The 12547-nt window shown below is 40.4% G+C and overlaps 1 protein-coding gene across 5 annotated transcripts in view; it reads left to right on the top strand.

Annotated features, from left to right (window-relative positions):
* LOC143029683 (uncharacterized) overlaps positions 1-6692 on the top strand; it is a 31965-nt gene extending 25273 nt beyond the window's left edge. For all 5 annotated transcript variants that reach the window (XM_076192508.1, XM_076192504.1, XM_076192506.1 and 2 more), the window contains one exon: positions 212-6692. In XM_076192508.1, the coding sequence (XP_076048623.1) occupies positions 212-364 (153 nt within the window). In that variant the 3' untranslated portion in view covers positions 365-6692. The remainder of the gene's footprint in view (positions 1-211) is intronic.
* The last annotated feature ends 5855 nt before the right edge of the window (positions 6693-12547 follow it).

The raw sequence follows: 12547 nt of genomic DNA, 5'->3' as shown, positions 1-12547 counted from the left end.
GTGTCTCTGGGTATCTGTATTACAAAGGATTACAAAGGCGGAGCATGCCGACAGGAGACCTTTTGGTCCATATCTAGGTCTGGATATGTTACCATGGTTGGCTTTTCTCATTAATTATAAGTTGATTTTAGGGTAACCAATATACTATTTTTCTTCATTGTATTTCTGGATGCATCTTTGAGAAACCAATTTCTTTGTCTTTTCATTGAAGGAATGTGTGTACAACACAACCACTCAGCTGCAGAAGAGCCTGACGCAATGGTGCCATCGACCTCAACTGGTCAGGTCAAAGAAAGTTAATTTGGATCTAAATGCCTTTTCTTGGAATACTTTAAAGAAATTTTATGCAGATATATTATCTTAAATCTTGGCTCTTGTTTGACAGGATTGTAGAATATGAATTATCTTGGTACTTAAACAAGTAGATGTAGTTTAATTTCTATATAGTTTGGAAAGTTTATACTGAATTGAATAATAAGATTATACTCCCAGAAAGAGGCTAGTAAGAAGAAGCCAACAGAAAGACCTATTTTAAAATATGTACCAGGAAATTTTGGGTTTATAAGTATGTATATGGCATCAGATAAAGGATGTTATTGTGCAATCATTCCTTGAAATAAGGTGATTTTATCATAGACATCTTCCAGGGGTTTTGACAGTTTGTTTGTATGATGTCAAGAATTTTTAGTCATTTTGAAATAGTTACCCCCGCCCACCCACCCACCCACACACAGGACTTCATATTTTAGGTTTGTATTGACATTTGGGTCACATTGTGTGTGTAAATGACGTGGGATTGGAAAGAAATATTAGCAGGTAAACCTGATGATAGCATTCAGGATTTCCCAGGTTGCAGGAGGCTGAAGGAATACATTTGATTTGTCTACACGAGAGTGAGTTGATGTATTAGTAGTCCGAGCTTGTGGTTCATGGACTAGAGAGCAAGTGGTTATGATCATAATCAAGATAGGGGGCCTCACAGCTCAGGCGCAGTAGTGTGTACCATGTTTTCATTATTTATGGCCTTGGTCCTGTTCATCATATTAGAATAGGTAGCATTTCATGTAGTGTTGGTTGTCTATGTAGTTCTGTAGGATGAACTAGTACAAGTTGAATGCCAATTTGATAGTAATGTATGATATTGGAATATAATGCCAAGTTATCTCTTCAATATAGCTGTGTTAAAATTCTAGGTTTGCTTCTTTAACTTCAAGTTACTCTATCAAATAAAATCTGAATTAAAATTTTATTGATAAAAAAAATACCACTTCATTCTTTTAAGGTTTTCCAAGAAATTTTGGATATGATAACTGACACAGATATGTCTGTGGTGTCTTTATATTTTGTAATTTAAGTTTTGATCCATTTTGAATTTAAGCTTTAGATAAGAATGGCTGAGTAGGTATCCATAGATTATCTAGCTACAATAGATTTGACAAGTAGCAGTAATGGTGGAGGCAGTGTCTTCTTAGTAGAAAGGCTAGATTTATTGTGATTTAAAATATTGCTCTATTCATCTCTTTTTTTCCACTATTAATGGAATGCTCGTTCCTAATTGGATTACGTTGTTGAGTGGAAGGTCAGGAGTCATATTCCAGTGTTAGCGTGCATGGACTTTTTGTTGGAATAGCAGGATTAAATCTATAGGCAGATAGTCATTACTGTGATCCAAGGTGTAATGTTAACCCCTTCAGCACATGGTCACTGCCATGAGCCAAACAAATTAGAGTGTTAGCTAAAACAGGGGTTAATTAAGATAGCCATAACCCATTCTTCATGGGGTTACTGCTCTGTGCGGAATAGAATTGCTCAAAATTACCTGGCTTTAGCAAAAACAAAATTCATAAAGGTACCATTGCAACAAAGGGGTTAACAGTTAATGCACAAATTTGGTTGAGTGTGCACTTTATCCGTTTGACTCAAGGATGGCAAATCTCATAGAAAGATCACATTATGTTGGAAGTATATTTAATCCTATTTGAATGACATTAGATGAAGATTGTATTTGAATGCATGCATAGATGTATAAAGAGAAGGAGAAATTTGGTCCTAGTCCAAGTCTTCAGTTATTTAGTTTTTGGGAGCTGGATAAACCAACCAGTAATGGTTCATTTGTGAACCTCTGGCAAGGGAGAAAGAAGTGATCCTGTTCATGAAGGTGAAAGACCTAGTTATGCCCTCTTCATTGTGGTTTTTGGGGCCTGACAAACTTGTCATTGCTGGTTGGATTAAGAACTCCCTTCAATGAGAGAAATGGATGATTAAAAAGAGGAATATGATATGTTGAAATATAGAAGACAGATGAGTGGCAGGGGGGTGAAGTAAATGCAGAAAACAGTTTTATTCCTGAACTTTTCATTGATACGGAATACAATCTCCAACTGTTCTCCGTATTTACCTCATCAGCCAGCTACTCATATTTGATAATGATGGACTTGTATCTCCCCTGTGATTTGCAAAGATAGTCATAGCTATGGTAAAAAAAAAAAAATGAAACAAGACTTGGCATCACTGTTTCTTTCAAAAAATCATTCATTAGAATTGATTTTGGAGATAAGGTGCTTCAGTTCAAATTTCAAACCTTTCCTGCTAGGAAGTGTAGATATTGGTCTCTGCAGGTTTTCTCAGGCCATCACCTTACTTTCTTACATTTTTTAATCACCATCCCTAAAGTATCAGTTCTCTTGCAAAGACTGGTGATGAAGAAAGGAAACTGTAAATGGGCTCCCACTCTCGTAAAGTCTAAATACTGGTTTAGCAGTTGGGGAGAAGTTAAGACTGCCCTCATACACAAGGGAAATAAACTGATACCCGAGGAAGAAAATTGTATGTGTGCGTGTTGACCTAATGCCTTGGCTGACCACCCTCCAAACGAGGGGGAAGAATCCTTTTGGTATCTGCAGTAAACCCTCTACAAATTGGATATGTATAAGTCGGATATCAGATAAATCGGACTCTATGTAGCCACCAGATTATTTTGATCTAAATTGGACAGCAGCGATATATGCGACAGGCATCTGGTATAGTTTCCCGCCAAACCAGCCACCCACTCTAATGCATGTTGCTCCTTGGTCAGTTTACATTGTGTCACCCTACCGATTGGACATCCAGTCATTTGGCCAATCCTCACTTATGTTATTTGCTGCCCTATTCGTACTTTGTGATGGTTTCCGATGCTGATGCTGTGCCTTCTACCTCGTCCGGAAAGAGGAAAGTCTCGGCATGAGTGAGAAATTGAAGGTGATCGAGTTGAATGAAAAGGCACCAAGAGGGAAGACCTCATGACCCAATTCGACCTTAAAAGTTTGTATGCTAAAAAGTGTTTTAGTGATTTTGCGTGTGTAGCAGGATAGATCTGATCCTTGGATATTTCAACAAGAGGTTCCCCCCAATTGATCCGATTTATAGAGGGACTACTGTAGATATATGGATAGTATTTACCAAAGTGTTATAAATAGGGTTGGAACTATGGTTATGAGGTCTTGTCTCAGTATCTTAATTTGTCAAATTTAAATTTACTGATACTTTCCACCAGAATTTTCCTCTTTCAACCCTTTTCATAAATTAATGGTCATGTGTGGAACACTGCCATCTTACATCCTTCAATACAAGCTGTCTCATTCAACTTCATGCTATATCCTCATGATATTCTCTCATACTGCACCAGCAGGTCCTCTCTCTCAGTTGTTTCAGTTCCTCTCTCTATTCTAAAAATAACAATAATATATCCTCTTTTTCTTATCATGTAAATGTCTTGTTGAAAAGTGTCACAATAGGTATTTGGGGATGGATGCATGAAAGGGCTATGGTCTCCACTGCTGGGATGGAGACTTAGAATGTAAGGAAGGAAGAAAGGAGAAATTTAAATGTGTTTCAGAAGTATGGTGGGTATTATGAGAATAGATTAAAAAAAAAATGAGATGAGGAGGAGAGCAGGGATGGAAAAGGATGTGGCAGATAGAAGGGGTGAAAGAATATTGAGTTGGTTTGGGCATATGGAAAGAATGAGTGAAGACCAGCAAAAAGAATATGGAAGGCCTTCCATATTCTGTGCATCCAGAGGTGGATGGAGTGAACTTAAGGGGATGACCAAGAATGGGACGGATGGGGGGGTGAAAGAGGGGCTGTGAGTAAAAAGGGGAATGTCTGTTGAGCAAGGAAAAGAGAAGGCAGATAGGGGTGAGTGGTGAAATGTTGTGTATGGATGATATTTTGACACAACCCAAAGAAGTTTCTCCTCCTCTTCTCTATTTTTCACATGAGGGGAGGGGGGGGGTTGTCTCCATGTAGGTGAAGTGGCTCTGCTGTGTTGTCTTGCTACATTGCTTCTGATCTGGATAGTGGGCAGGAGACAGGGATAACCCTTCATCCAAGAGGAGCTAAGATGAGAGGGAAGCAAGTAGGTAATGTATGAGTGTGGAATTGGGTGGGCTACCTTGGCTGGCTACCTCCTTTGTAAGGGGGAAGAATAGACCTTACTACCTCTGCATTTTTCAATCTTGGGTTGATCACACTTTCAGTCATCATTTCCATTGTGTCATCATTCATTTAATGGATCTATCAATCCTGTGCCCTAGGTCTCATTTCTGTGAGTTGCATGGGTACATAATGGAATGTCTTACGTGTCTCTCACTCTTTCTCTCCTGTTTTCACTCTCCCCCTTGTCCCGTTCCCTCTGTCCCCCTTCCCTGCTCTCTCTTTTTCTTTCTCTCTCACTCTCACTCTCTCTCTCTCTCTCTCTCTCTCTCTCTCTCTCTCTCTCTCTCTCTCTCTCTCTCTCTCTCTCTCTCTCTCTCATACACACCCACCCACACATGTGTACAACTACATATATATACATATATATGTGTGTGTTTGTGTGTGTATATATACAATTTAAAGCTCAGTATGGTAATTTTAAGGGGCAGGACCGCACAATCATAGCTCCTTTACCACTACAGTTAGGTAAATCCACACAGACTTCCTCCTCAAGAAAGTCACCAGTCAGAATTACTAATAGGTCTGTTCAACACCCAAAATCAAATGAAAGGGGAATAGTGGGACTTGTTTCCTCACTCCTTTTTTCCCCCCTCTTTCTCCTCCACTCCCCTAACTCCCCTTGCTCTTTTCTCTTTTGGAGTGTATGTGCATTTGTGCATGTATATGAGTATGTATACATATATATATAAATGTACATATATATATATGTATTTGTATTATTTTCAGAGTATCCCATTTATTCCCTTTTTAAACCTGTTTATCTTTATGCATGTGCTTTCTAGTATGCATTTATGTATATACATGTGACTTATAATAAGTTGTGTGTGTGCATATGGGCATATTGGTATGTGTAGACATGTGCAAGGTGCTACCCAGAATTTCTGAGGATTTATTTGTAAAAATCTGGAGACTTGCTCTTTAATCCTAATTTTCCCTGTCACCTCTGAAGTAGTCACTTTGGGATGCTATACAATGATTACAGTGATTTTCCCATTATTGGTAGCACTGCTGGAAGTCCGCTGGATGTAGCGTGTTCATAATATGTTGCAATTCTGCTTGGATCTCGTCAGTGGTGTTGAAACACAACCCTTTCATCTGGAGTTTCATTTTAGGGAAGAGGTTTTAAGTCACAAGGGGCTAGGTCGGGTGATTAAGGTGGATGGGGAGAGTGATTGTACTGTTCTTTGTCAGGAATTCCATCAAAATGAGATAGGTGTGCACAAGTTGCTGTAAAAGTTCCCCGTGACACACTGACCAGGTATAACAAATTCCTTATAAACAATATCATGTATAAAAAAAAAAAAAAAATCAGCATCCTCCACAGATTCTCAGTCATTTTTTAAATGCTCTAACCACTCTAATGTTCTTACTTGGCTTAGATCTTGCTCACCAAAAGCTTCCTTTGGTATTCAGTGGGTTTCAGCATCATTTTTCTTATACTTGAAACAAAACATAATGTAAATCCTTTGTTCCTTCAAATCAGTCATTTTGGAATTCACAGGCAAAGAAAACAACAAAAACAAACAAACATGTGCACTCATAAAGATAAAGATGATGCTCAGCAGATTAGCAACTGAAATGCATACCTAATGGTATCTAGTGCCAGAAGTTTGTACTCCTGGTTTGGGATTGATATTTAAATTCTTGGAAATTCTGGGTAGCACCTTGTCTGTTCACAGTTTTGTAAATGCATATGTGCACACCAGTGTATACAAGCGTATATTTTGTGCATTATGTACTTGGTCACCCTTCTTATAGGAAGGAAAAGGCCTTTTGTTATGTATGTTTACATTTTAATTTGTACAAGTGGGGATGTATACATTAACATCTTTGTATATGCTGACTATGTTCATATCTGTATTTCATGTAAGGTATATGTGTATGCACCATATCACTTAATTTTTGTGTGGATGGAGTTTTGTATACAGTGGGACTGCTTTTGATCAGGTATGAAATTCCACTTTTCCTGCTGCTTTGCTAAGCTTTTCTTCTTTGTCTTGTAGTAAATAGCTTGTACCACTTTATCTCCATACTTGATGTTTGAATCTTTGCTGGTGAATCATATGGAAACTCCTTTAGTAGGTGTGTGTACTTAGGGCAAGAGTAGAGTAGCATCATTAGGTCGTTCATGTTATTCATATGTTAGGAGGGCAGAATACCTGTAGGTCATCAGTGTAGCTCATTTATTTTGGTAATTAAAATACTTATTATTATCAGTTGTGTATCATTTACTTCCATATTCCTTGTAATGAAAAATGTTATTCCAGTGGATGTGAGTTTTCAGAATGACATGAGTAACCTTTAGCTGATTATTTTAGATTATACAAAACTGCACATAACTACAAGGCAAAATTGACATCATGTGTTAACATGGATAGGAGGCATTACCTGAGATGCCTGTTAATGTCATAGGATTTAATAAAACCATTGATGTTTCTGTGATTTCTACTTGGTAGAATTTTAGCCACTTATGACTTCTCCATTCTTTATTACATGTCTTGAGGAAAATTTGTCAGGCATTTTCCATGAAACACTAATTTCTTTGGAATATGACAACCTACTCCACCCCTCCTCCTCACCTCTTCTAACTTAATGTGCTGCTAGACACTTGTAAAAATTGTGTACGTAGGGTGGTATCAGTGATCGACGACGACAGTGCTCTGGAGAGGTGAGATGGGGTGAGTGAGGTTGGGTGGTGATACTGAGGTCTTTGTTGCTGATGCCAACAGAGATGAATGTGGAGTCCAGTTTTTGATTCATATATCTTTCCACACTCCAGTCAAGGCAGATTTGGATCAGGTGGATAAACTCTAGTGTTGTTTTTTTTTTTTTTTTTTTTTTTTTTTTTTCTCTCTTTCTCCTGCCTATTGTCCTGTGCTTGGTTGCAAGCAAACTTGAGATGTTTGACCCTTTGCGAGCACTTTGTACACCATGAAGCATGATCAGAGGTGATGGTTTCAAGAGCATTTGGTGTGATGTTACACCTCTTGAGTGTTTTTCAGCTGATCTTTATATAGTACTTTTTCTGACCCCGTACATTGCGATGTGCATAAGGTCTGCCCATAAAGAATTTGTCAGGGAAGATGGTTCTCGGGCATGCAGATGGGATAACCCACCTGTTGCAGCTGTCAATGTGCTAGCAATGCTTCAATGCCTGAGATTTGTACATATTCCTCTAAAAACAATAAGGATGAGTACTAAAGCTCCCACATAGATGATGGATAGGCTAAAAAACGAAATTGGAATAAAAAGGGCTTTATGCCAGAATGAAAAATGGGGAAACACCTTACATCTAAGTATAATGATATGGCTGGACTGGTTAAAAAAAAAAAAAAGATGCACAGTGAAACAACTACGAAATTAAGGTTGCTGGACAAGCGATATCCAACCCAATGGTCTTTTATCATCTCTGCAGAAAAAATATAATAAGGAAAGGATAGTCCCAATTAAAAATGAAGACTTTATGTCAGATTCAGTGAAAAAAGAAGCGAAGCATTTAATTTTTTTCCACGGTATTTACAAAGAGGTTGGTAATTATACCTGACTGTGACTTGATCTTCAATGGGGATGAGGGAAGTAGACTGATCAACATCAGCATTAGAAAGGCAGGGGTAGTTAAATTGATATATTTAAAGCTACAAAACCCACGGGTTCCGACGAAAAAATTCCGAAAGTGCTTAAAGAGTGTAAATTTTAAACCATTAACGAAAATGTTTAAAAAGTCTGTAGACATTGGTTTTGTGCCTATTTCTTGGGGGTAGGCAAACGTTGTTCCTGTTTTCAAAAAGTGTGAATTCGTCTATGCACAACTACAGGCCAATTAATTTGACAGTTATAGGTAAAATGCTTGAATCAATAATAGCTAATAAAATCAGCGATAACATCGAGACATAATTTGATTCTTGACTCAGCATCGGTTCACCAAGGGTAAGTCGTGTGTAACATTAGTTTTTTATACTAATGTCTATAAAGCGTCAGATAACAATGATAGCTGCAATGTTATTTATCTTGAATTTCGCATAATGTTCGATATGGTGCACAAAGAGAGATTAGCGTTCGTGTTTGCACAAAAAGAAAACCATTCAAGATGAACATACGGCTAAAGCCGTTTGATGACAAGGGAAACGTCGTCGCGTGGCTTAACCGGTGTCAGTGACGTCACGAGCTATAGTACCCTTAATCTGGAAGGCAACACATAAGCCATCTACTTAGAAATGAAATAGATCAAGAAGATGCAGAAAAGCTGAAAAGTAGGCTTAAAAGTGGCATTCGCCCAGAGTGCGTTCGAACAATTTAATCGGCTACAAAGAATGTACCAGGCTGGCGAACAGGTCGACGTGTTTGCCAACAAAATTAGGAGATTTGGGGGATTATCGAGACTTAAAGGCGAAGGCGAACAAGGGAACAAATAGTTAGAATGGTGTTTGTGAATGGCTTCCTAGATCAAGTAGCCTATCCGCTGGGCTACAACAAATAGATGATGTCGAGTCTGCGAACATGGACGTGTTGGAAGTCCGTGCTAGAATTCTGACAAGGACACAGAAGGATAGGCCGTTAGCTGCAATAGCGACAGAGAAATCAAAAGACCTTGACTCACCCAGGAAGAGGGGAGACTTGCTGGATCAGAATCCACCGGCCGAAAGAAAACGGAAAACGCAGGAGTCCAGGGGTGACTACAGCGGATGGAGGTGGGGCACCTAGGATGCGTTGTTATATGTGTGGGTAATCGGGACATCTCGCGAGGGACTGTGGAGAGACGGAGTCTATCTGTTACGAATGTGGGGAACCAGGACATCGCTCGACAATATTTGCAGGGAAACGGACAAGGGGCGGCTGCTGTGCGAGCTGCTGCTTTATGCTAATTGTAGATGTCGGGCTAAGAGGAAGACGTGCAAGAGCACTAGTAGATTCCGGCTGTTCAACCATAATTGTAACGGCCGACCTGGTTAAAGGATTCAGACAGTGATATACCCTGGTGACGGTTGATGGAAGGGAGACAAAGTGCGAGGGCGATCAGGAAGTTGAAATGACGGTGGAGGACATTCGGATACGACTAAGAGTGCTTGTTATCAGGACGGTCATAGAGGGAATTGAAGTGGTGCTGGGAATGGATGCAATTACACAGCTCGGAGAAGTCACGTTTGTCGCCGGACAAGTGGGATTTGGATCTATACGTGACTCGAGTACGGAATGGAGAGAGGAACCGTCAGATGCCGGTAATACGTAGGAATGACAAGGAGGGCAGTGTCGCCACGAAGCTCGACCTTGACGAGAAGGCTGCACCTTATACAGTTGAGGACGAAGACTTCCTAGCGAAATTTGATGGCCAGAAGTGGGAGGTAGAGTGGTACCTCAAAGGAGGCTTGCCTATATTGAAGAACAAAGTTGGCTGCTACGAACAGACTCTCGGAAGGGGAGCGAGGGATGACTTTGATATCGAAGTACATCAGTGGATTGATGAGGGAATTCTGAGTCCTTGGAAGGAGCCGGTGGAGGATGGAATCTTGCCACTGATGGCAGTGATGCAGCCGAACAAGAACAAAGTATGATTGTTGGACTTCCGAGAGCTGAGCCATTCTGTAAGGTGTCACACTGGCGATAATTTTGTAGACATATGTAACTAGACTCTACACAAATGGTGCCAAACGAGGGGTGCGTCCACAATTGTAGATCTATGGGCGGCTTACCTGAAAATTCACTTGTCAAAGAAGCTGTGAAAATACCAATTAATACAATATAAAGGTAAAACATATTGCTTGACCAGACTGGAATTCGGGCTGTGCTCATCTCCGAGGATAATGACGAAGATACTGAAGACAGTCCTGAAGAAGACTGACGTGATGAAGAAGGGCACGGATTCCTATTTCGATGACATAGGAGTGGATGATACTGCCGTACCGGCGTCGGGCGTAGTGGAACACTTGGCTCGGTTCGGATTGGTTTCAAAGGAGTCGGAACCGATAGAAGGAGGAATGGTGTTGGGGCTGCGACTAGAGAAGGACGGGAGCGGAAACCTGATGTTCAGGAAAGGCAACGACATTCCGGATGTGGCCGACGAGAGCTCTTCTCGCTGTTTCAGTACAGATGGGGGAGGAGGTATGGGTGAACCCAAGGGATAGTAAGTGCACCTCACAATGGACGAAGGGTATCGTAACGGAGGTAAATTCGCGGAACAACATCTCTATCGAGGAAGTGCCACGACATATCCTGGATCTTCGTCGTGTAGTGGATGGCGGAGAAAACGATGAAGACAGTTAAGACGGGGTAGTGGATAGGGGTGCAGCGCCTCAACGACCGCAACGTAATAGACGTCCCCCGGGATGGCTGCAGGATTACGAACTGGGAAGCAGAGACGAAGAAGACGAAGAATAGGTTGATCTTGGGATCAAGGGTGTGTGTGGTATGAATGTGGTGAATGTGGTGCGAGTATGGGTGTGCAGTTGACACCCACGGCACGGGGTCAGAGATCAATCTGGGTCAGAGGTCAATCTGTAGCATGGTGACCAAATTTTGAAAACTGGAATACGGGACACATAAATTGGAGAGGACAATGTGCACCGGCTGTGTGAAGTGCACAAAACAAGCTCGCAGCTCCAAGACCTGCTTCATTGACTTGTACATTTTTTTCATTTGCTTTTATCAAAGGGGTGTGTCTGTTGTATATTTTGGTTCAAGCAGCAATGTATTACATATGTTGAAACATTGCAACTTTGCAATAATGTATATTTTACAGGATTAAAAGGAAAAAAAATAAAATTGACTTACCGTGATATGTTGATTTTATTGCAGAAATAAGGCAGATGATGAAAACATTTTCATAATTTTTGAAAGATTAAATTCTTTGTGGATAGTCGGTTATTTCTAATTGTCATATTTTACACTTGATGCAACTGCTTTGAAGAGTTGAGTTGAGGTTTGGTTTGGGCATATGTGATGAACTCTGAACAGGCCCGTGTGAAATTGCACTTTATCTGTAACTTTGACTTAATCAGCTCGACACTGCACCTGTTCTTGCATCCACCCCATCGTTGTCCCATCAAGGAGAACACTCTTTCCACTTGGGCACATGAGGGAGTAATCCACAGTGCAAATGACACCGAAGTGAAAAGTTTCACGTGCACTTTAGGCGAGAGTGCGATTGTGACTGAGACTGACTCAAGCTGCCAAGCCAAGCCGCCGCCGTGTTGCTAGATCCGTTCGGTGCTCATTTATATAAAATTTCACTCAGATATTGTCGCTTTCGAATTGATACACCTATTATAAGATGTAAAATTTTCTCAGATTTAATACAAAGTTATTAAAATCTTGAAAATACGGGACAAAACGCGTCACGGGGAAGGTCGATACGGGACGCGGGACAAATGCTGGTCACCGTGTCCTGTTACTCCTGTAGTAGGTATGAGGCAGTGTGTTGAGTGAACAAGGGGAGAGGAGGGTGCGAGTGAGAAAAATGCAGTAGAAGAAATTTATAGAGAATAATTAGCTAAGGTAGGGTTGATAAGCGTTACGAGTAAAAGAAACTAGCTAGAAGAGTCTTCGCCATCGGAATCGACGAAGATGAAGGAAATAACGAGGATAAGGTAACCATGTCGCTCCACTCGGGCGGTTAAAATGGGAGTAAGAAACTAGGCATCCTGCTCTCTGTAAAGCTGGGGGATATATTCCTACGAGAAGTCAAGAAGTTAAAGGTTTAAACAAGATACGAATATGTTGCTTGACTGTAGGCAACATTGTGTCTGTGGTAGATATTCTTTTTCGTGACTTAAATACAAAGGTTTCTTTTGAAGAACCCAAACCAGCCAGTAATAAACTTAGGCACTTGTGTCCTCTCTCCTTCCTTTCTACCTACTGGCACATAACTTCGAATCCAGTGTGGTAGTTCCTCTTTTCCGAAGCTTTTCCCCTCTCACCCTCTTTGTAATATGCAAAAATAAAACTGTGTCCCTATGTTTCAAGTCCATATGGTCAGTTATTAAAATTATACTGCTCAACAGAGTGATGTGTGCCAAAATACAAGCTGTTTAATTGATACTCTTCCTTGGAATCAGATCAGGTACACATATTTGTG

Source organism: Oratosquilla oratoria, chromosome 11, assembly GCF_046742065.1.
Source record: "Oratosquilla oratoria isolate Oo_2021 chromosome 11, ASM4674206v1, whole genome shotgun sequence".
Classification (NCBI taxonomy): domain Eukaryota; kingdom Metazoa; phylum Arthropoda; class Malacostraca; order Stomatopoda; family Squillidae; genus Oratosquilla; species Oratosquilla oratoria.
This window is presented reverse-complemented; position numbering and strand designations above follow the sequence as displayed.